Here is a 23,381-nt window from a genome sequence, read left to right as displayed (position 1 = left end):
CGCTAAAATCCGCGAGATTAGAATCTCCTCAACTAGCAGTCAGATTGGCATCTTTGATATCCATACAAGTGGGCCCTCTTCTGATACAAATAATGAAGTAATTCGATTTTTGAGAAGAAAACCAAATTGGTGGGACTGAAACCGTGTTGGAGCTCAGATACAGAGTTTCATGGCTTGAGGCGACTAAAACCAATGCAGGCGTCTGCCCAGCAATGGAGAGAACAAGCTCCACCCTGGGCCTAGCAGCCGCTCTGGTTTCTATGGCTGAGAGCTGTACAACCATGCGAGACCTCAAGCGAATCCATGCCCGCGCAATCCGGACAGGCCTCCACCTCCACTCTGTTATCCTTGCTAAGATGCTGAGGTTCGCTGCCGTCTCGCCTTCGGGCGACTTACACTACGCTCACCGCCTCTTCTCTTGTATGAACCAACCAAACACCTTCTTTTTCAACACTCTCATTCGAGGTTACAGTAAGAGTTCTTCTCCTTCTCATTCTATATCCTTTTTCATCCAGATGAGACGTTATTCCGTCGACCCAGATGGTTTTACTTTCACTTTTCTACTCAAGGCGAGATCAAGGATGAGTTTGTCTTTGATTAAGGCATCGGATGAGCTCCATGGGCTAGTATTGAAGTTTGGATTCTCTTCGCATTTGTTCGTCCAAAATGCATTGATTCATCTTTATGCTGCGAGGGGGGCTCCTGATGCAGCTCGTCGAGTTTTTGACGAGACATTGGATCCAGATGTTGTGTCTTGGTCGGGCTTGGTGGTGGCGCATGTGAAAGCCCGTGATTTGGATGCTGCACGGCTCCTTTTCGATCAAATGCCGAAGCGAGATGTGGTTTCCTGGACTGCGATGATCTCTGGTTATACCCAATCGAAGCGGTCTATGGAGGCCCTAGAATTGTTCGGAAAAATGAGGGAATCTGGGGTGAGACCAGACGAGGTCACCATGGTGAGCGTCATCTCATCCTGCACTCACTTGGGAGACTTGGAAGCAGGGATTGGCATTCACCGTTACATCGACGAGAATGATTTCGGATGGATGGTTTCACTATGCAATGCGCTGATTGACATGTATGCCAAATGTGGATGCATGGAAGGTGCACTCCACATTTTTAACAAGATGGAGAGGAAGAGCTTGATCACTTGGAACTCAATGATCTCTGCTTGTGCAAACCACGGGAATGTTGAAGAAGCGGTTGGGCTGTTCCATGAGATGCTTGGTTCCAGGGTGTGGCCTGATGGCGTTACATTCCTTGCACTCTTGACTGCCTACACCCACAAGGGCTGGGTTGATGGGGGATGTAGCTTGTTCAATAGCATGTGCAGTGACTATGGGATTAAAGCTGGTATAGAGCACTACGGATGCATGGTCGATATGTTAGGCCGGGCTGGGAGATTGGAAGAGGCATACAAGCTTATAACAAGCATGCCAATACCAAGCAATGATGTTGTTTGGGGTGCATTGCTTGGTGCTTGTAGGATCTATGGTGACGTAAACATGGCAGAACGAGTCGTGAAGAAGTTATTGGAACTGAAACCTGACGAAGGAGGATACTACATTCTCCTCTGTGATATCTATGTGGCCATGGGTCGTCGTGCAGAAGCCATTGAGCTGAGGCGTGAGATGGAGGCCAGGGGAGCAAAGAAAAATCCAGGCTGTAGTTGGGTTGGATTGGGATCATAAATCTTCATTGCTCAATGTACCGTTTGTATTTATGAAGTTAACATCCTTATCTGTTGGCTTTGGTTTCACTGTGGCAACCAGTGGATGAGTGAAACTAAGCTCTTTCCAAAACAAACCCTCTTGACGAGGATTGTTGCAGCTTTGCTACTCGTGGTCTTCGCTGAAGTGCATCTAATCAGTCAGAATTCTACAGCTAGACAACAGTACCTGTTGTCTTTGTTGCAGCGCTGCGAAAGCAGCAAGGAGCTAACCCAGATTCATGCCCAGATATAGTGGTAAATGGATTCTCTCAGAACATTACATTCTTACTAAGATTTTATCTTTGAACCTTGTACATGCCCAACAGGATTTTGAACAAATCATGAATTGGATCACAATTGACTGGAACTAGGTTATCACAAGGAATTTTGCTACCTTAGGACCGTTATAGTTATGGCCGCAGTTCACCGGGGCTTCGGTCGTCGGCTCCCCTGTCATCAGGTCACCAACTTCCTTGACCTTCCGGCACTGGGCAGGCGTCAGCCCCCATACATGGTCTTACGACTTTGCGGAGACCTGTGTTTTTGGTAAACAGTCGCCCGGGCCTGGTCACTGATTTTGAACAAATCATGAATTGGATCACATTTGACTGGAACTAGGTTATCACAGGCTGTGTCGAATGGAGCACCATAGAATTATTTCCAGCTATACAATCGAACGGATGCTTCAGAAGCCAAATCTGATGGTTCACCTTCTTGTTCCTTCTCAATGCTTGTCCAAGACCATCCTATTTGAAAGAAGGGGAGTAACTACAGTGGAGAATTCTGTTGAGTGGACTGTGCTCATATGTTTTTTTGCAGAGAATCTAGTCAACACATGTTATTGCCGGACGGGTCACAGGTCGCGTGAAGGCATGAAAGGTGTTCAATAAGATGATCCAACGGAACCTGAGGAGATGAATTCCTTGCTTTCTGGTTATTTTAGATGTGGAGATGTTGATACTGCATGGGACATATTTGATAATGTTAAGTTTGTCTCGAATTCTTGACCCGTTTTGAAGATTGACCCGATCCGACATATTTTGGTGGCGACCCGAATGGGAATTTTTCTGAGATCTGTGATGGAAGTAGAGGGCTTGGGCTAGCCCATCATTGATCTCGTATTTTGTATGGGGGTGCGGGGGCGTAGCCCCCGCGGTATGGTTCGACCGGATCAACCGCGACCCGATGGGTCGAACCGCTATTTGGCGTATATATATATAATGTACTGTTGCTTGTTGAGGGTCATTGTATTCTAGGGTTTTCACGAAGCTAGGGTTTCAGGGCGAGTTCTTCCTCGTCGCTGCTAGGGTGTAATCCTTCTTCTGCATAGTGAATCATCTTCTTCTTCGCCCGAGGACGTAGCACACCACCCTGGTGTGTGAACCTCGTTAAATCTCTGTGTCGTACGGATCTATTGTCTCTTTTTATTTGTGTTTCTTGGTGTTTGATCTAACAGATAAGATGCCAGAAAGGAATGGTGTATCATGGACTACCATGATTGCAGGTTATGCAGACTATGCCAATACCAGGAGATGCAAGCAGGCACTAGCATTGTCCTATGAGACGAAGTGAGCTCAAGTGGAAAAGCACCAGGTGGCTTTGTTAACAGCATTATCAGCTTGAACTGCACTAGGAGACTTGTGGCGTCTTTGGTTCGGTAAATCTGCTGGTGCATGTATCGATTTTGGACATGATTCCATTGAGAGACTTTTTGTGGAACAATTATTAAATAGAATTATGACCTCATATGAGTGTAATAAAAGGGTAATCAGTTAAACCCAAGGTGAGATGTTTGAGATATTAATATAGAATAATAAATGGAGATCGTTTCATCCAACCCAAGTACCCAACCGTGGTCTTTGGGTACTCTTTCCTTTTATGGGTTCAAGTTTTAGCATTCACACAACAGTCTTCTAATGATTTGAAACTAAACTGTTGATGCCCTGAAACTGAAGAGCTGGAATGGAATGTGTGACCTCGTGGTTGCATGGTAGACCATCAACCAATTAAGCTGCATTATGCAAAGTGAGCTAATGTGTTTTTTTCTGTCTTTTTGCCCTTTTTTTTTTTTTTGTCAATATAAATGTAAATTTTCAATTTGTGTATGTTTGCTTCAAAATTGAAAAATTCAAGGGAGTATCCCTGAATTATGAAAACATTGGACACATAAATGGTTGATCAGGTAAAACCATATGAACTGGGAACCGAAAAAAGTTTATCTAATAATAAGACTTCAGATTTTATGAATATCATATCAAGGAAATCAAACTATTACGAATGATACGACCCAATTAATCACCCTGTAAGGTAAGAACATGTGATATCCAAAGGAAGGACACATGTTACCCACCTGATAGAGGCCGTAAGAATTCTAACCACGCAAACCACGTGAGGAGAAGATACCTGAATAGGGAATATTCCTCACAGGGGGAATAGCATGTATCCGAGTAGGACTTGGGAAGGGAAAAAGGAGGACCCGAGGGGGACTCCCAAAAGAGAAACCCTAGACCCGAGGGCACCGTCTGTGGGAACGAAAGTAATGGTGGGGAGAACCTACAATTGTAAAAAACACAAAAGCAGCACCGAATATAAATATGAATGAGGGAGAACCTTCGAAAGGGCTCCCTCCCTCGATGGACATCAGGGAAGAACAGGGAAATAGCGATCGGAAAGGTTTCGTGAGGGACCAGCGCTTGGCCTGACATCCAGTGCACAGGGATAGCGATCCTCCCCCTTCTAGGGCGTAGGAATGTTCAACGCCCTTTAGGAGAAGCATGACCGAATGGCCGAGACAATGAAAGAGGTCTCCAAATCTGTCTCTCATAAGATCGGTGGAGCAGCGCGAGGCTCCCATTTCCAGCCAGAGCGACCGTAAGACGAGGACCAGAGTAGCTCAGGATCGATAAGGTCCGATCAGAATCCTCAAAACCAAGCAATGAGGGAAAGCCCCACACCCAAAGAAAGAGCACGCTGCGTTATGGGAGCCGGGCATGAAGAACCGCACCAAGGGGACAAACAATTACGTGACTCAGGGTTGAAGCAGATGATCCTAGACTTGAAGGACGAGATCCAGAAGGTAGCAAAAAACCAGAAGGGAACTTGCAAGTCGGACCTCACCAATTACACAACTCTCGCTGATGAAGTCATGAGGGACCCACTCCCGATTGGTTTTTGTTTGCCCAAATATGATACCTACGACGGGTCTGGAGACCCCGTCGATCATCTGGAAGGCTTTAAGGTTGTGATGCAGTTCCACTGAGTCTCGAAAAACATCATGTGTCGAGCCTTGCCTTTGACGTTCAGAGGAGCATCAAGGTTATGGTATAATTGTTTGCCGATGAAATTGATCCACAGCTTCAGCGGTTTGAGTTACTTCTTCGTGAAGGGATTCTCCAGTAGCCAATCCCTTCAGAAGACCACGTTGAACCTGACCAACATAAAACAACATGAAGGAGAGTCGCTATGAAACTACATGAAGCACTTCCAACAAGAGAAGATCACGATTAGAGGTCTGGACCCGAAAGAAGAGTTCACGGCCCTGCTGGGAGGCGTCAAGGATAAAGAGCTAAAAATGTCTTTGGCGAAGCATACACCAAGGAACCTGGCAGGGCTCGGTGTGATAAGTACATTTAGATGGAAGAAACCCTTCAAGCCGATGAAGAAGCTGAAGAGAAGACGAGGAGGAAAGGGATCTCAAGAGGCGATGACAAACCTTCCGAAGAGGGTAAATGACGAAAGTCCGAACGTGGTCGGGCACCCAGTCCACCGAAGAAGTTTGAGAAATACGCGCCCCTGAACCGGAAATGAATGGATGTGCTAATGCAGATAAAGGACCCCTCAGATGCCAGAGCCATGAAGTGGCCAGGGAAGATGGGACGATACCTTGAGAGACGCAATATGGACAAATATTACCACTTTCACAGGGACCACGGCCACGACACTGAAGATTGTTGGCAGTTGAAGGGGGGAAATAGAAGGAATGATCCGAAGAAGGTATCTAGGACGATTCGTAGACCGCGAAAAGGAGGATGCCCAAGACGATAATGACCGTAGGGACAACCGCCGAAGAGATGGCAGAGGCTGCCATAAAAGGAGGCGGCCAGCCTGTAGAGGCAATTAGGAACGACAAAGGGACCGAGCACCCAAGGAAGCCGACCATCACCTTCGGGACGATCATAAAAGCCCAACTAGGGTTATAGCGACAATCTGTGGAGGCCTAGCCGCTAGAGAAAGTTCAACCTCGCCCAGGAAAGCAAAAGCCTATGTATGAAGCGTGCATGTGGCTGAATGGTTGAACAAGAAGGCAAAGATGGGGACGATTATTTCCTTCTCGGATGATGACCTGAAAGGGGTGCACGCGCCACACGACGATGCCCTAGTAATCACCATGACCATAGCCGATTGCAGAGTAAAAAAAATCTCAGTGGATAACGGCAATTCAGCTGATATCCTGTTCCTTGAAGCTTTCCAGAAGATGGGCCTGGACGAGAGAAAGCTGAAGAAGGTCAAACACCTGTTGCAAGGATTCTCCGGCACCCCGCTCAAAGTTGAGGGATCGGTTGAGTTGCCAATAAGAGCTGGCACTGGAGACCACCAGGTAACAGTCATGATCAACTTCCTGGTAGTAGGCATTACTTCGACGTACAACGTCATACTAGGGAGAGTTGGTTTAAATCTGCTAAAGGTTGTCGTCTCCACACCACACTCAAGATGAAATTTCCAACCAAGAACGGTGTCGGTGAATGTCGAGGCGATCAGGAGGCATCCCGGAGGTGCTACGCCACCACTTTATGGGGAAAAGAAAAGGCAGGCGAGGTGCTCCCGATAGAAGAATTACGCGATGACACCAGTTATCAAAGGGGGGAACCAACTGAGGAGCTGATACAAGTTGAAGCCGAAGAGGGGAATAACACTCGCCACTTCCAAGTGGGGGCTACAATGCCAAGGCACTAGCAAGAAAAACTCATCTCATTCCTCCGAGACAATTCCAACGTCTTCCCTTGGTCAGCCTTAGACATGCCTGGAATAGACCGAGAAGTAATAGAGCATCATCTGAGTGTCAACCAGACTAAGAAGTCGGTACAGCAGAAGAAGAGGACCTTCGCCCCTGAAAGGCAGTAGAAGATAGATGAAGAGGCAGAGAAGTTGCTGAAGGCCCAGTTCATCCGTGAAATCCAATACTTGGAGTGGATATCCAATGTGGTGATGGTCTCGAAGGCAAATGGAAAATGGAGGATCTACATTGACTTCACCGATCTGTACAAGGCTTGCCCAAAGGATGACTACCCCTATCAAAAATAGGCCTCCTCATCGATGCCACAACAAGACACGAGGCATTGAGCTTCATGGACGAGTACTCGGGGTACAATCAGATCAAGATGTCTGAGGGCCGATGTCCCGAAGACATCCTTCGTGACCGGGGGGTTGTATTGCTATGAAGTCATGCACTTCAGGCTAAAAAACATAGGGGCCACCTATCAAAGGTTGGTGAATAATATCTTCAAGGGGATGATCGGCAAAACCATGGAAGTATACGTAGATGACATGCTCGTGAAAATCCTGAAGGCAGAATGTGATACCCTACTTTTTAAACCCGGTCTAATTACACGGTTGACCCGATTTAACCATGCAGGACCTGAACCAGAGAGGGTTAAGGCGGGTTCCTTATGGACCATGATGGCAAGGGTGACTTTGAACACCGGTTGGCCAGACAAGTCCAAGTCAGTGCCAGAGGAGACGGGTGTATCCAAGCCGTGTACATACACATATCATAAGGCCATGTACGGATAAAACTGGTATGTAGCCGTATCCTAAAGTGCATACGTATAATATACCTTGTGCTGAGAGTGAGATTCATGCTGAGAGTCGAATTCCACCAAAATCCCACTCGTTGGCCAATTTTCGGCCCTCAGGTGGGCGATCACAGGTGGGCGCATCCGCCCACCTGAGTGACCCACCCATGTGCTACTAATGATTTTAAGAAAGTATAAATAGCATTATTTGTGTTTTTCAATATCTCATTTATTACACGGAAAGTTGGTGAGAAGATTTAAGAGGAGAGAGAAGAGAAGGGAGAAAAGAGAACGAAGAAGAAGAAAGGGGAAGGAAGAGGAAGAAGAAATGGATTTAAGCGGCGCCAATGTTTGATCTTCCCATTCCGATGTCGGAAGAGTGATCTCCAACACGAGATCTACGTTTAGAGGTGAGCGAAGACTATATTCCTTAAACTTTCATCATACCCAAGTAAAACCCTTGATTGGGTAGTGTTTCTTGAGGTCTTGTAAATCCCCCTTGAGATGATGAATCTAAGGTTTAATAGATGGTCTATGTGTTGATTTTGAAGGATTTGAAGAAGTGTTTACAAAGTTGGAGAAGCATTGGTGATTTGAAGTGATTTTGGGGGTTTTTGAAAGAGTTCTTGAGCAAAGAAGATAAGATGGCTTCCATTCCTTAAATCTAACTTAGATTTAGGTTAGAATCATCTTATGAGGCCTTGAATGTGTGGAAAATGGGTTTGGAAAAGCCCCCATTTGTTTCCCCAAAGGTTGGGGAAGGTTTCAAAGAAAATGACATTTTTCCATCGAGACCGGTGGGCTAAACGGCCCGCTTGAGGGCACCTGCCTGAGAGGGCAGGCCCTCGGGGCCAACTGGCGGGCCAACCTACCCGCTGGTCCTAGCCGACCCTCGGCCTCCACTGACGGGCCCCTATCAGCGGGCCGACCTGCCCGTCGGTCACGACCGGTGGGTCAGAACGGGTGGGCCGACCCGCCCACCTATGAAGACCGGTGGGCTGTGACAGGTGGGCTGTCCGACCCACCTGAGAGGCTCTCAATGTGATTTTTTCGTCCGAATGGACCCAAAACGGACGTGCGACCTTCTCTTAGGATTCTAAACATGATTTTGTCATCAAATCTTGTTAGTTTTGACCCCAAAGTGGTGAAATGCTAACCCCATTCACTTATGATAGATTTACCAAAACTTACGCTTCTCGCACCAGATCTCACCCGTACCGGGCATGAATCTTTGTACACAAAAACTAAGTGGGGAGAGGACGTTTGGCCTTATTTTAAGGCTTGTTTGGCATTCATTAAATTGTATCTAGACTAGCCATGTCATCATGCAAATTATATGTAGTTTAGCCATCCTCATATTATGATGACACGTGTGTTGTTTTTATTTTCTCCATGTCAAATGATGATGTGATTATGTGATGAATGATGACATCATTGTGCATAATGCATTAATAGACTAGATGCCGTAGTTGGCTTGGAAACGAGTGCATTGGTGGTCCGTAGAATGGGACTCGGTGGCACTATGCAATCGTACTATGTCATATAGGAGCATGCGGTTTAGGATTATCATCTTCCCGTACTACGACCCTTCCCAACAGGGGTTGAGGTGTTGGGTTACCATTTGGGGGGGAGCAGTGGTCGCGGATGTCGGGTCACTGTGGCGGTTAGACATACGTCCGGCTGGTCATTAGGACAGTCAGCAACCCCGGTGGTATATTCAAGAGGGCCAATTGTACTGCTTTTAAATTGCTGGAGTCAACACCTTTATTTTCTGTCATTTACTTTTATGTTGAGAGCCGGTGGTCTACATGCTTTACTTTTTCGAGTATTCACGGTGGGCCTTCTCCGACAGCCCTATGGGCGTATCACGGGATGGGGTTCGCGGCTCGTACCCGGAGTATACGCGCACTGTGGTTGTAGTAGCACTAAACCAAAGACTTAGTAATGTTGTTTAGGTGGATGTGATGAAAAATGAATTGTATAGCATATAGTGCATATGGTTGTGATTGTTGTGTGGACTGTTGTGTGGTCCTCCTTTTCACTTACTGAGCTAGTGAGCTCATCCCACGTGTACACCTCTTTTAGATGATTTTACAGGTCACCAGCCTGGGGATTAAGGGTCGAGCCCCACAGTTGAACTCCCCGAAGAGGATTGGTGGGTCCTTGAGGACTATGAGCATGGAACGGATTGCACATGCGAGGGCTATGCTGTGGGACCACAGCAGTGACTCCATACAGGGTTACTTTTTGATTCTTTTGATGATCCCTTTTGTGTACTTGATACGTGAATTGTTATTCTTTTTTTATAAATATCATGCCTGCGGGCCCACATGTATTTATCTATGTACTACAATTTGGGTATCAAGTATATTGGGGATATTTACAAGTAAATTAAGTCTTCCGCTGAACTGTTGAATATTATCTTAGTTGTGTGTATGTTGTGGTTGGATATTGTATCAGATGATCCTGGCAGGTTTGGGTTAACCGGAGTTAACCCTGTCATTGGTCCGGTTGTGTATGAACGGGGTGTGACACAGAACACCATATTCGAGACTTAGAAAGGCGTTCCAGGTGCTAAAGTAGTACGGTATGAAGCTGAACCTGACGAAGTGTGCATTCGGAGTAGCATAGGGAAAGTTCCTTGGCTTTATTGTCTCGGAGAGGGGAATTGAAGCCAATTCGGTGAAAATACAGGCCATTCGAGATTTAAGGTTACCATAGAATGTGAAGCAAGTCCAGGAGCTAACAGGTAGAGTCGCCACCCTGGGACGGTTCATGTCTCGGTCAGCTGACAAGTGCCTCCCTTTCTTCAAAGCCTTAAAGGGATCCAAAAAGTTCGAATGGACGGAGGAATGCGAAAAGTCCTTTGAACAACTGAGGGAGTACTTGGCCGCGCCCCCACTACTGACGAAGCCAAACACCGGGGATACCTTACAGTTGTACCTGGCTTTATCAATGGTGGAGGTAAGCATGGTAATGATAAAGGAGGAAGGAAGGCAATAGAGGCCAATATATTACGTTAGCCGAGCCAAAACAAGATACAGAGAGATGGAGAAAGTGGCGTACGCCCTGGTAACAACGGCAAGAAAACTGAGGCCCTATTTTCAATCACACACGGTGTTCATGCTACCACCTCGGAATCCCTACAGGTCATGCTGCCACCTCGGCATCTCATCAGGCCGTGCTACTACCTCGGCATCTCATCAGGCCGTACTGTCACCTCGGCCCTCCATCAAGCCGTGCTGTCACCTCGGCCCTCCTTCAGGCCGTGCTGCCACCTCGGCATCTCATCAGGCTGTGCTACTACCTCGGCATCTCATCAGGCCGTACTATCACCTCGGCCTTCCATCAGACCGTGCTATCACCTTGGCCCTCCATCAGGCCGTGCTATCACCTTGGCCCTCCATCAGGCCATGCTGTCACCTAGGCCCTCCTTCAGGCTGTGCTGTCACCTAGGCCCTCCTTCAGGTCATGCTGCCACCTCGGGATCTCATCAGGTCGTGTTGTCACCTTGATCCTTCATCAGGCCGTGCTGTCACCTTGGCCTTCCATCAGGTCGTGCTATCACCTCGGCCCTCCTTCAGGCCGTGCTACGACCTTGGCATCTCATCGGGCTGTGCTGTCACCTCGGCCCTTCATCAGGCTGTGCTGTCACCTCGACCCTCCATCAGGCCATGCTACCACCTCGACCCTCCTTTAGGCCGTGCTGTCACCTCGGACCTCCATTAGTCCGTGCTAACACCTCGACACCCCGACAGGCCGTGCTGCCACATTGGCATCTCATTAGGTCGTGCTACTACCTCGGCATCTCATCAGGACGTGCTACTGCCTTGGCCCTCCATCAGGCCGTGCTACCAGTCACCTCGGCTCTACCAACCTATCACCTCGGATCGGCATAGTTAAGTAATGCACCCACCTTGTAATTAAGATTTTACTTGCATAAGGGCTTCGGCTTTCCTACCCTTACCTGCGAAGCCAAAGCCCTATGACAGTCCGTGCTCGGAGTTAATTGTTGTTAAATCAACAAAAAATAGTGATGATAATAAAAAGGCACGAAGGAATCTGAAAGTTACATGGAGGCCAGAAGGCCCAAGTTCAAAAGATACAAGAAAGAGACCCGACGGCATTTCGTTCATCAAGGTGCTTCGGTCGAGAGAACAGCTTCACCATCGACGGCACCTGGGACATCTCGGTCTGAACTGTCATGACCAAGAATAAGGGGGACTTCGCGGGGCCTTTGAACCTCCTCCTTGTCACCACTCTCCTCGAGCTCGGTCACCTGAGTAGCCACAGGGGCAGGGGCCGAAGCAGCCACAAACTACTAAGCATTTACAACCCTTTTTGAGTCTTGAACCTGCAACAGAGCACTCCTTATTTCTATGGACATTGGTCTTTGTCTACATGCTTGAGTCAACTAAAGAGGCAACCTTTATTTTATCACTAATGGATATTTTCCTACCTTTTCATTTTTGTATTTAAGGGGAATCATATTTATTTATTTACTTGAGAAGTAAACATAAAGTTCATTGGTTTACTATGCCCCCAATTCATATGTGATGCTTCTGGCTCGTCCTGCAAAAAATAACAACCTCTGGTAATTGTGTTGCTTCACTTCAATTATCTCCATTCGCAATGACATAAAGAGAAACATATATAAGGAGTATCTATTTGCCTTGGGGTAATTTACAAAGAGTGTCTGCATGAATAGTCTGTTGGATTAATATAAAGAGAAACATATACAACCCAACCCACCAGACAACTATAAATATAAAGAGAAACATATATAAAGAGTATCTGCATGAATGGTCGCAAGAGAAGGGCTAGGAGTCTACCAGACAAACGATTGGAGGGAAAACGGTGGTATGATCAGTCAATGGGGTATCAAAATGGTCGTCATGATGATATGGAAGATATTGTAACTGATTTTTGTCGTCGACCTCTCCGTCGCCGTCACCCTCACCTGCAACTGTGGCTGTCGTCTTCGCATGGAGTTCTCCCTATCACTGGCGATGATGGTGAGTGAAACCCTGAAACCCCATAAAACTCAATATGTTTCAAAGATTGAGGGTTATGAGGGTAGAGACAAAGGTAAAGGGTAAATTCAAGAAAAAAATTATTGGTTAAAGGCGAAAGGGCAAATTCATATTTTAACACCTAAAACTAACAGTCCACTAACAATGTCAATTAACTGGGGAGGTTGGCGTAATATTTGAAAACACAAGAGTGGGAGATGTAATAAAAGCAAAAGACAGGGGAGGGGGATGTAAATCGCTCTAGAAACAATTATTTTTTGGGTAGATATTATATATATATATATATATTTAAACTTCTTGCACCATTAACAATCATACAATAGTGTAAATAACTTGGATTTTGAGACAACAATAATTCCTATCTATGTTGATGTATAACTGTTACATGTTGCTATAAATGACTAAAAGAAAATTTAGAAACAGAATTTGCATCATCCCTATACGCTTTCAAAATTTTAGACAACAAATTTTATGGAGTAAATGTATCTGATTGTCCACCATGTTTAATCTTCAATTGTGCTAAATATTATAGCTTTTGCATTTTTTGTACTATCATGTATGACAATTGGTTCTTCTCAAACGGCGGTGAATGAAATGCTTAATTCTTTTATTGTATGTATGTGATTCATGAATGCATAGGCAAGATTCTGTTGATGTTTGGTAGGAATTAAAATCTACAATTTCGTTTTAGAGCTGTATGTCACGCCTATGCATTCTTGAACTGTAATTTTATTTTGATCAATCATTAAATCATTTGAACTTCGCTATACTTGCGTATAGTATGATCAACCATTAAATTTTTTTATTCTCACTATACTCGCATGAAGTTTGATTGTACTTACATCTTTTGATCCCTATTATACTTGTGTATACTTTGATCATCTCTTGAATCTTGATCCCCACTATACTTGCTTATAGTTAGATAAACCATTAAATCTTTTAATCCTCGTTATACTCGCGTATTGTTCGATCAACCCTTAAATCATTTGATCCCCTCTATAGTTGCGTACAATTTAATCAACCATTAAATTGCTTGATTGTCAATATACTTGCGTATGGTTTGATTATATTCTTAATCTTCTAATCCCCGATATACCTGTGTACAGTTTGATCATCTCTTAAATCTTGATCCTCTTCATACTCGCGTATATTTTTCTCAACCATTAAAACTACATTTTTTTAAGGTTGAAAAATTACAGATAATTATATCATTAATAATGAGATTATATATTACATTATGTAGGAGGTAAAAGGTTCACGACCTACTTCTTCTTTTAGTGACGACAAAGGGTTGGGATAATATGAAAAATGAGTTGCCACCCAAGATATAGGGCTTAGGGAAAAGAGGTAGTTCCTGGTTAGGGGAAAGGATTGAGTTTGATTCCATATGCTTTAGTCTAGAGGTCGGAGTAAGGGTCAGGTTATAGATGTGGGAAGGGGTTAGGTACTCACTCCACCTGGTAAAATTCGATCAATCCATTAGATGCTAAAGTTTGAATATTCTTCTAAAAATTTACATCCTAAACTCACATGTTTGACTAACCAAGGTATAATATTACATTATGTGTTAAGTCATACTCATGCATACATCAACTACTTTAAACAATTATACTAATAATGCATCTAATTAACACATGCTAATTACAAAGCTACTTAAAAGTTAACATGCATTTCTACTGCTAATTTAATCCCTAAGCATGCTTATCTAATGCTACTATATACTACACTATTCTATATTACATTACACTACGCTATGCTATTCTACGTTATATTAATATGCTACACTAGGCATGCAAAAACAACTAAAAGAAAAAAGAAAGAATATACCAAATCCCGACCTTAGCCGAAGGTCGGAAGGGGATGGCCCTTTGCTCCACACGAACCACAAATTTTCAAACTAATACTATGTGGTCTCTCGGCTAAGGGAGGTGACCAACCCTCTCTCTCTCTCTCTCTCTCTCTCTCTAAGCCCCTTCCCCTTCTTCGAGTTTAGGGTCTAAGAAGCCCCCGATGGAATTTTAGGTTGCTAAGGTCCCACTAGAGCCTAGATCTTAGGGATACAAAGCTTTCAATCTCTTGAATCAACTCTTAAAAAATTAAGGTGCAAGGTGAAATGAAGGGGGACTATTTATAGCCAGATCCAGAATTCACAGGCAGGGGCCGGTGGGGCGCTTAATGCGGCCCTGCGTCTGATGTAAACCGGACTCCACCGTTTTTGTGGGTCCGCGCCCACAAGTGAAACAGGCCAACAGAATTTCCTAAAATAGAATTTTTTTTCAGGGGTCATAACTTTTTTATCTAAGTGTCCATTTTGGCCGCACATGATATCGTTGGAAAACTTACTTCGAGCACTATCTAATAATGCAAAATAAGAACAAGACATGGGTTGGCACCTAGGACAGGATGGTTGTGCATGCACAACAGCTCCGTCATCATCACAGGGGAAGAGTCAATTGTCATTTTTGCACTGTTTCAACCCCAATGAATAATGTTCAAGTTTTTAATGTAAAAAGTAATATCCTCATATGTCAGGATACCTCGGGGTCCAAAAATGTAAGTGCAGGTGTGGGGAAAAATCCTCATAGAGAGGGATACCGAGATCGAAGTCATCCTCAAAATCATAGGTTGGAGTGACTATCTCTAGACAGTTGAGTTTTGTGGTTTCAGTAAGAAATGTGATATTGTTTGCTTTTACATGTCAACTGTTAGGGGTGTCAATTCCTAAATCGAACCGGTAAAATCGGTCGGATCAAACCAATAACAATATGGATTGAACTGAACCGAAGCTTTATTGGTTTGGTTCGGTTTCAAGTATTGCAACCCCAAAACCAAATCGAACCGCATCGGAAACCGGATGAACCCGAAATCAAACCGAAACCGGCTCAAAGCCCAGACCAAAACTGAAACCAAACCGGTAAGAAACCGAAACACTCCAAAATTCATTAAAAAAATCAAAATTTGCATAGTTTTGTATACATTTGTATGGAAAGTCGAATCCAAACTAGACCAAAAACCAAAACCAACCTGGTTACAAATCGATTTAAGAAACCGAAGACAAACTGAAACCAAACCACACGGAAATCGAAATCAAACCGAAACTGGAATTTCCTTATTGGTTCAGTTTCGATTTCAACTTTCCCACACCAAAACCAACTCAACCCGGACTGAAACTGAGCCAGACCAACCGATTGACACCCCTATCAACTGTGATGTTTAGGGAGAAATTTTATGGTTCTCGACCCTTGAGAATATTGCTTCAAGTAAAGGGATTCCACAAGATGATCCTCTTAGCCTTTTACTTGCAATGAAATGCTTTTCAAGGCTCATCGACTATCGTCATTCTCTCAGGCTCAAAGAGGTGTGAAGGTGTCAAAACGCTTACTAGTCATACACAACTTTTTATTTACTAATGATGTCCTACTTATCCTTAAAAGCCCCCAAAAAATGGATGTAGGAGCATAGAAGGAATCTTGACCTGAATTGGTTGGATGGGATCGGTATTGACCTTGACGAGCTCGGGTTGAGGGTTTAGCCTAGCCCTATTTTTTTTTAATAGGATATGAATGACAAAAACAAGTCAATCAAGGTTAATCCAACCATTGCAAAAGCTAGGGTCAACCCAACCCGGCCCTGACAAGGTCAATTAGGGCCAGGTTGGGTTGGGCTTGGATTGAATTTTGAAGACCTAGGGTTAGGTTAGGGTTTTAAGAAACCCAACCAACCCGGCATTTTTTCACCCTTAGGTGATAGATACTGTATTGATAAATCCATACGGATAAAGGATAAAACGGTAAAAAAGATTTTTTTTAAAACTGAACCAGGAGTATTTCTATCCGACCCAGATTGGGATCGGATAGGCACCCAACCCGGATTCTGTGTTCTTAAACTATGCCTGGTACAGGTGAGGAGGTAAACATTTTAAAGGACCCTTGGATTCTACAGCTGGAATCATTCCAAATCCCTCTAAGCGTGACTTAGAGAGATTATTTAGTTAGTCTCTGATCTAATTCTATGGAAGTTGATGTTGGAACATCGGCATCCCATTACTATCCACATTGTTCCCAGGGGAGATTAATGACCTTTTAGAATCTATAAAAATTTCCATCAATAGGATTCCTGGTAGATTAGTGTGTACTACTAAAATGGCAAAACACTAAACAGTTCTTTATCTTTTCATCTTCTTTCAGCTCATCACCTCCATCTGGTAAATCAGAGTTTCTCATACTTCAGGAACACACTCATCTGACCCTCACCACTCTCTGCAATTCCTCCACCACCACCAAATCGTCTCCTGATGTAGCAACAGACGCAAAAGTAGAACCCCTAACACAAAACCCCTCCATAACTCCTTTTCTGGGGTCGCGAATTTATGCCCATATCCCCATAGTCGTTTTCAAATCGCTCTGTTACAGATTCTTTCTCTTCCTCTTGCCATCCTTCTGGACCTCACGCTGTCACTACCACAAATAAAGTACAGGTTAAAAATAACCTCTCACTCTTCTCACCCCTTCTCTCTCCTATCTATCTTCATATCTAAGCTTTATCCTTATCCCTCATTCCCTCCACCCTCATCTCTCTCCCTATCCTGCAAATCCAAGCCTATCCCCTTTTCTCCTTCCTAATGCAAATCCAGGCCTTATCCTTATCCCTCCGCCCCTTTCTCTTCTCCCTTCCTCACTCTCAAAACACTCCCACCTAAGGGATGTAAGTTTGGCCCTGACCCATGACCGAACTAGGCTTGAATTAAGATTTCTGACCTGAAGAGCAGGTTAGGGTTGAAAAACGCTGACACTGGATTAGGGTTGGGTCAGGCTTGGGATGAGGCCTAAGCCGAGCCCGACCCTGATTTTAACCATTATTGATATAGTATAATTTATGGCTATCATCCTATTTTTTTTATTTTTTTTTAAATGCATAGAACAAATGGCAAAAATAAGATCAATCAATATTAGCCCGACTTTAACAAGAATCAAGGCCAACTCGGCCCAATTAGAGTCAATTAGGGCCGATTCGGTTGGCATGAGCCCAATAGGGTTGAGCCTAGGCATGAACCAAAAAGAGTTAGGTTGGGTCTGAGTTGAATTTGAGGACCTAGGGTTAGGGTAGGGTTTTAAGAAACCTGGCCTAACCCAGCCTTGTTTCACCCCTACTCCCACGTATCAGCCAACCATACGAGCTGGATGGAATGATATAGTAATATTCTTTTTACCCCAATATTCCCATCCCATTAAAACCCATCAAAACCCCCATTAAAACATTGTGGCATGTCATGTTTTGTGTCCAATCCATAGTTTGAGGAATCGAATCAGATTAGATTAGAATTTGCCTTGATGATCCCAATTCCTAGCTGATACCATAGACAATGGGTTAAAATAGTTAAATCCGATCTTGGCCGATCTGAATTGCATCGAATCAATATCGGCCTTAACCAATCCTATTTCCAATGCCGAGTTCTCGAACCTTGGTCCAATGTCAATGAGAATATGAGCATCATTCCTTTTCGGGATTGGATTTGAGGTTATAAAAGTTAGTTGTTAAAGACCTGATCTAAAGGTTGTTATTGTCTTCCATCTTGAAGAAGGGGGAGAAACAAATGTCTTTTGACAAATGGTACCCTGTTAGCCTACTTAATTTGGCAAGCAATTAACCATCCAAATATGCCACAAGGAAGAGAGAGAGAGAGAGAGAGAGAGAGAGAATTTTAGAACAGTCTAGTTTGTGGAGTATTGAATCCACGATCTGTTAGTATGGATTCACGGGACTAGTTAGGTCAAAGGCCTGGATACTTGTCGTTAGCAAAAAAAAAGAATCCATGACCTTTTTTGCCCGACTTGAATTCAGTTTTAAAACCTGTATTTTCACCAATTGAGGTGTCTCCATATCTAGTCTGCTAGTCAATTATTCGATTACAATCACAACTTGGGACTGTTAAGGTGAAACACCGAGTCATTTAGCCCCCCCCCCACCCCCCCTCCCCCCCGCGTTTGTTTAGAGGGATGGGATAGTTGTACAAACTATTCCACCCCCTTGGATTTGAAGTCGTTTGATTATTTGGGGTGGGATTTTAGATCGACAACATCAAAATTTGAGCTTTCCCTGTCGGCCTACCTAGCTCTCAAAATTTGAGTGGGATTCAGCTGCTCAAGGTGGGAAAGGAGAACAAGAAAGAAAAAGAGATGAAGCAGTGATCGGAGGGGGAAGAAAAATAGAGAAGCCAAGAAGACGACATGCAACTCTCTCCCCGCCCCGCCTCCCTCCCCCCCTCCCCCTTCCCCTTCCCCTTCCCCTTCCCCTTCCCCTTCCCTACTTTCTCTCCTCATTTTTCTCGTCAAGGCAACCAAACAGCATTGCATTGGGGTGGAAGAGTTTTCTATTCCTTACCCCTAACTTTATTTTTCTATTCTTTACCTCAGCCACATGTGGATTCCAACCTAACAAATATCCTACCCCAACAATCTCGCTAAACAAACAGGGACTTGGGGATAAGGTCGGCTGGGCTGGGCTTGGATTGAGTGAAAGGGAACAAGGTTGGTTTAGTTATTAAAAAAGGAGAATTACTTGGATCTCTTTCTTCCTCCTTCTTCTTCCACCAACAACTCCCTTCTCCCTTTCCCTGCAACCCGCCTCACCCTCCTCCCTACTAACCCACTCCGCACCACCACCTCCCCTGCTCCCGCTCACTCCCCTTTACCCTAAGAATAGAATAAATCAAGAAACAAAAAACAAACAATCTATTATAGTTTATCATTGTTTACGCTTGGGTTCCGTTTCCAAGATTTGAGTTTTGTTCGTTATTGCACATTATCGATAATCATTTGATTACCAAAATAAGTTTCAGATCTTCTGAAGAATTTGTGATATGTCCCCAACCCAAGCGTGGGTAGCAAGAACTATGAATTTGTGATGTGTCCCAAACCCAAGCATGGGTAGCTCAAAGAGTTCCTTCCTGGCCGTAGATGATTTTGGTAATAGCTACTGTGACCACTCCTCACAGCTTGAATTGGGTTGCCATGTTGTGGAGGAATGGTAGGATTTATGTTCGAAATACAATCATTATGGTGCCCACAAATTTCTACAAAAAACATTACTGTTGCAGACTCCCGAAAACTGGTTAATTTCGTGACTCAGCCCAGTGGTATCTAAAATTACGGATTTTATTTTTTTATTTTTTAAATAGTAGAAAAAACTTAAAGCTAGAATTCTTGTAAGAAATAAAATTTGGGCAATAGGTATAAGACTTGACAGTAATAGATTTTATACTCCCATGTATGTATGCAACCGGGTTGATTGTATATTTTCACCTCCAAGATAAAACAACTCTCCAACCACCTAATTTGCATTTCAATAAGTGATTACAACAAGAATGTCCAAGGTAATACTCAATATTTGTTTTTAACAGAAGGTGAAAAACAATATACATTTTAAGTAAAACAGAGATTCTTGAGCGTGAGGAACACATAGTAAAAATACTTGCAGAGAGAAAAATTGAACCATAGAGTTTGAACTTGCAGAACCTTTCTCATACGTAATTTTGTAATAGAGAACAAGTCTATTCTGACTTCTATATTTGTAGAAGTAGAGGTGACTGTACATGTATATGTATTTGTCTTTCTACATTCATGTACATTTGGTAGATGTCTATACATACAAGTATGCATGTATTGGTGCACTACAAGAAAAATGGGCATTCGAGACACTTTTTTTGCGACAGACGAAATTCTGTCTCTAAAGAACCAATTTAAGGACAGATATAAATATGTCGCTAAATATTTATCAATTGGGACGGACATGTGCCGTCGCGAAATTTGGGACAGTATACTTTCGTCTCTATTGTCATTGAATTTACGATGGTTTATTTTCCATCGCAATTAAACTTAATTGGGACAAATATAGTTCATTCCTTATATCTTTATCAGTTGGGACAGATATATTGTTGTCGTGAAATTTGGGACGGTATATTTCATCGCTAATGTGATATAATTACAACGGTTTATTTTTCGTCACAAATAGTATTAGTTGGGATAGATATAATTCTGTCGCTACAAATTTATTATTGGAGACGGAAATATTTTCGTCCGTAATGTCATAAAAAATTACATTTGATAATGCAGACTATTTTTGGATAAGTTATTTATTATTTTTAACGAAATTTTTTCCCATTGCCACATTTAGGACAGATAATAAACTGTCTCGAATCAATTAGACATATTTATATCTATTATGATGGATTTTTTTTCCATCCCTAAGTAAATCATTTAAGACATATTCTGTCTCTGCATATCTAAAAGTATAAAATAGAATAAAAAGCATTCGATTCGAAAGAATCGAATTCTATATGATTAATTCGACATTGGAGACGGAAATTTTCCGTCACAAAATCGGAGACGGATAACTAACTGTCCCTAAATTAAAGAAATTTTCCTTCCAAATCTGTGCGCTCAATCTCTGAACCACGTTAAATTCGAACGAATCAAAATCTATACAATTAATTCAATACATATTTATCATTGGAGATGAAAATTTTCCGTTGCAAAATTAGAGATGGATTATTAACAGTCCCTAAATTAAAAAAATTTCATTCAAAATCCGACCCTAATTTCCTTCCCGCTTACTTGCGCGCTCAAATCTCTCTAAAATCCGATTTTCATATCAATACTTTCTCTCTCTCTTTCTCTACAAACCCTCATCTCTCCGAGCTCCCATCTTGCTGAGATGTAGATGGATTTTGTGGCTATGAAAGGGTAGCCGACCTGAATTTTACTGGGAATAAGCGAGTTTTTTGTGAGAGTTTTCGGATTTTGAGTTTGGGTTCTTCTCCTTCCCTATTTTGTGAGTTGCAGAAGAGAGAGAGAGAGCGATTTTGGGATGAAGATGGTCTTCTTGAATCTGATTTTTATTTTTTTCTTTCTTTCTCCTTCTTCCTTCCTTGTTTTGTGAGTTACAGAACAGTGAGAGAGGAGCTTTTCGGGCTTAGGAGTCTGAGATTTTTGCTAAAGAAAAGAAAAAAAAGTGAAATCCTCTCTTGCACCAAGAAGGGGAACCTTCTTCTCTGTTTTGGGGAGTTGACGGTTAGGGAGATAGTGAGGTTGAGAGGGTTTAGGAGTAAGAAAGTAGGAGGGAAAAGAGAGAAAAAAAAAGAAGGAAAAAGGGTAGGGATCTGCAATTTCAAAATAGGCTTCCATTCACATGGTCTATCTCTTTAAAGTTCAGATTTTAAAGAGACAGGGAAGGGTTCTTCTAGGTTCCCATTGAGTTGCAAATTTGAAAGAGAGAGCAAGAATGAGAGTGAGGATTAGATAAGAGTGAAGGAGAAGCTATTTCACTAGCTGGGGAAGAAGAGGTAGCTCTGATTTTGGTTGACTGAGAGGGGCTTTCAGAAAGAAATCACATCAAGAAGAGGGTTTCAAAGGAGCTGATTTGGCAGGTTAGGAAGAGAAAGAGTAAAGGACAGAAGGAAGAATGGAAGCCTTGGATCACAACTCGCCTAGTGATTTCAAGCACTGAAGTGCTCTATTGATCTATTTCTTCAATTCTGGGAGACAACTGAGGTTTGCAATCTTGAACAGTTAGTCATCTGAGAGTAAGGTAAAATTCTGCCAATTTACTCTCTAAATTCATTATTCTTGATCTTTTAAACATGTTACTGATAGCTTCATATATGGTATGGCTGAGATCATGGAATTTGTTTAGATGAATGTGAGAATTTGTAGGCAGTAAACCTATTTTAATATGATTCTTGGATGAATTAAATGGATTAATCTTGAAATTTTATCAAAATGTGTAGTGGACTTTACCTTTTTATTCCATAACCTGAAAATGATTAATCTGACTTCATTTCTCCTTTTTAATCTAGACTTAATTCGTTTGCTGCTGTCCTTTTGGTTCTTTCTAAGTTCTTAGTAGGTACATGCTCCCTTCACTTGTATCTTCTCATTCTTAATGTGAAAGGTCCTTGGGCAGCAATAAATCTAACCCATCTTCAGAAGTGATGAACATGGAGTTTAATCATGTTCAACTGTCCTCTAAATTGGTTCCTTATGTAGTGATAAGATAAATGCTAGAAAGGATCCAAATGGGTAAAACTGTTGTCCAATTCCCTATTCCCAGAATCATTTGCAAAGGAAAGGGTCTAATGCTTAACCTTTTTCTATGAATAATTATTTAGCAGTACACCGCTGCCTTTAGCCTGGAAAGACAACTTGAATATAGGGCCATGGTCCAAGATATTTCTATCCGTCCTCAAGAAGAAATAATCAAACAAATGAACCCCATCCCCAATGACTTTCTCTATCCCTATCAAGCATACTAGACTATTCTTGCCATGGATGAATTTTGCTTTCTCTCTTTGTTTCTTTCTCTACCTTTTAGTGTCTGATTATGCTTCAATCTTGACCCATATGTCATGTGTTTTCCATGAATGTGTTATATTAACATGGGCATTTCGGTATGTAGTTCCTAAATGGTTCATTTATGTTACTACAGGACATGGTTTAGGATTGAAGCAAAGGGCCTTGCAACTAGAGAATTGTTGAAGGCAAGTACCCATAGGGAGCAGACACTCATGAAGAAGTTGCAGTAGAACATAAAAATTCTTGAAAGGCAGTCCTCACCTGGGGAAGAATTGTCTTAGATTTTGAAAAGAGCACATAATTTCGTACATTTTATTCTCCACACTACTTCAGTTGTTGTTTGGCATCAGGAAATTAGATTCTCATACTATTTTTTTTTTTTTGTGTGTGTGGATTGGTTGTGGGTGTATATTTTCTTGTGTTATTGAGACCGCAAATAGGAAAGACTTATTGTCTTATTCTGAATTAACCTATAACTTCAGATCCATCCATTAGA

General features: G+C 42.8%; 1 protein-coding gene across 1 annotated transcript; it reads left to right on the top strand.

Annotated features, from left to right (window-relative positions):
* The first annotated feature begins 32 nt into the window (after window positions 1-32).
* LOC122063789 (pentatricopeptide repeat-containing protein At2g42920, chloroplastic-like) lies at window positions 33-3,488 on the top strand. Its single transcript, XM_042627492.1, has 2 exons — window positions 33-2,694; window positions 3,173-3,488. The coding sequence occupies exon 1, from the start codon at window positions 213-215 to the stop codon at window positions 1,689-1,691; it is 1,479 nt and encodes a 492-aa protein (XP_042483426.1). The 5' UTR covers window positions 33-212; the 3' UTR covers window positions 1,692-2,694; window positions 3,173-3,488.
* Window positions 3,489-23,381: the final 19,893 nt, after the last annotated feature.

Source organism: Macadamia integrifolia, unplaced genomic scaffold, assembly GCF_013358625.1.
Source record: "Macadamia integrifolia cultivar HAES 741 unplaced genomic scaffold, SCU_Mint_v3 scaffold1453, whole genome shotgun sequence".
Taxonomy (NCBI): domain Eukaryota; kingdom Viridiplantae; phylum Streptophyta; class Magnoliopsida; order Proteales; family Proteaceae; genus Macadamia; species Macadamia integrifolia.
This window is presented reverse-complemented; position numbering and strand designations above follow the sequence as displayed.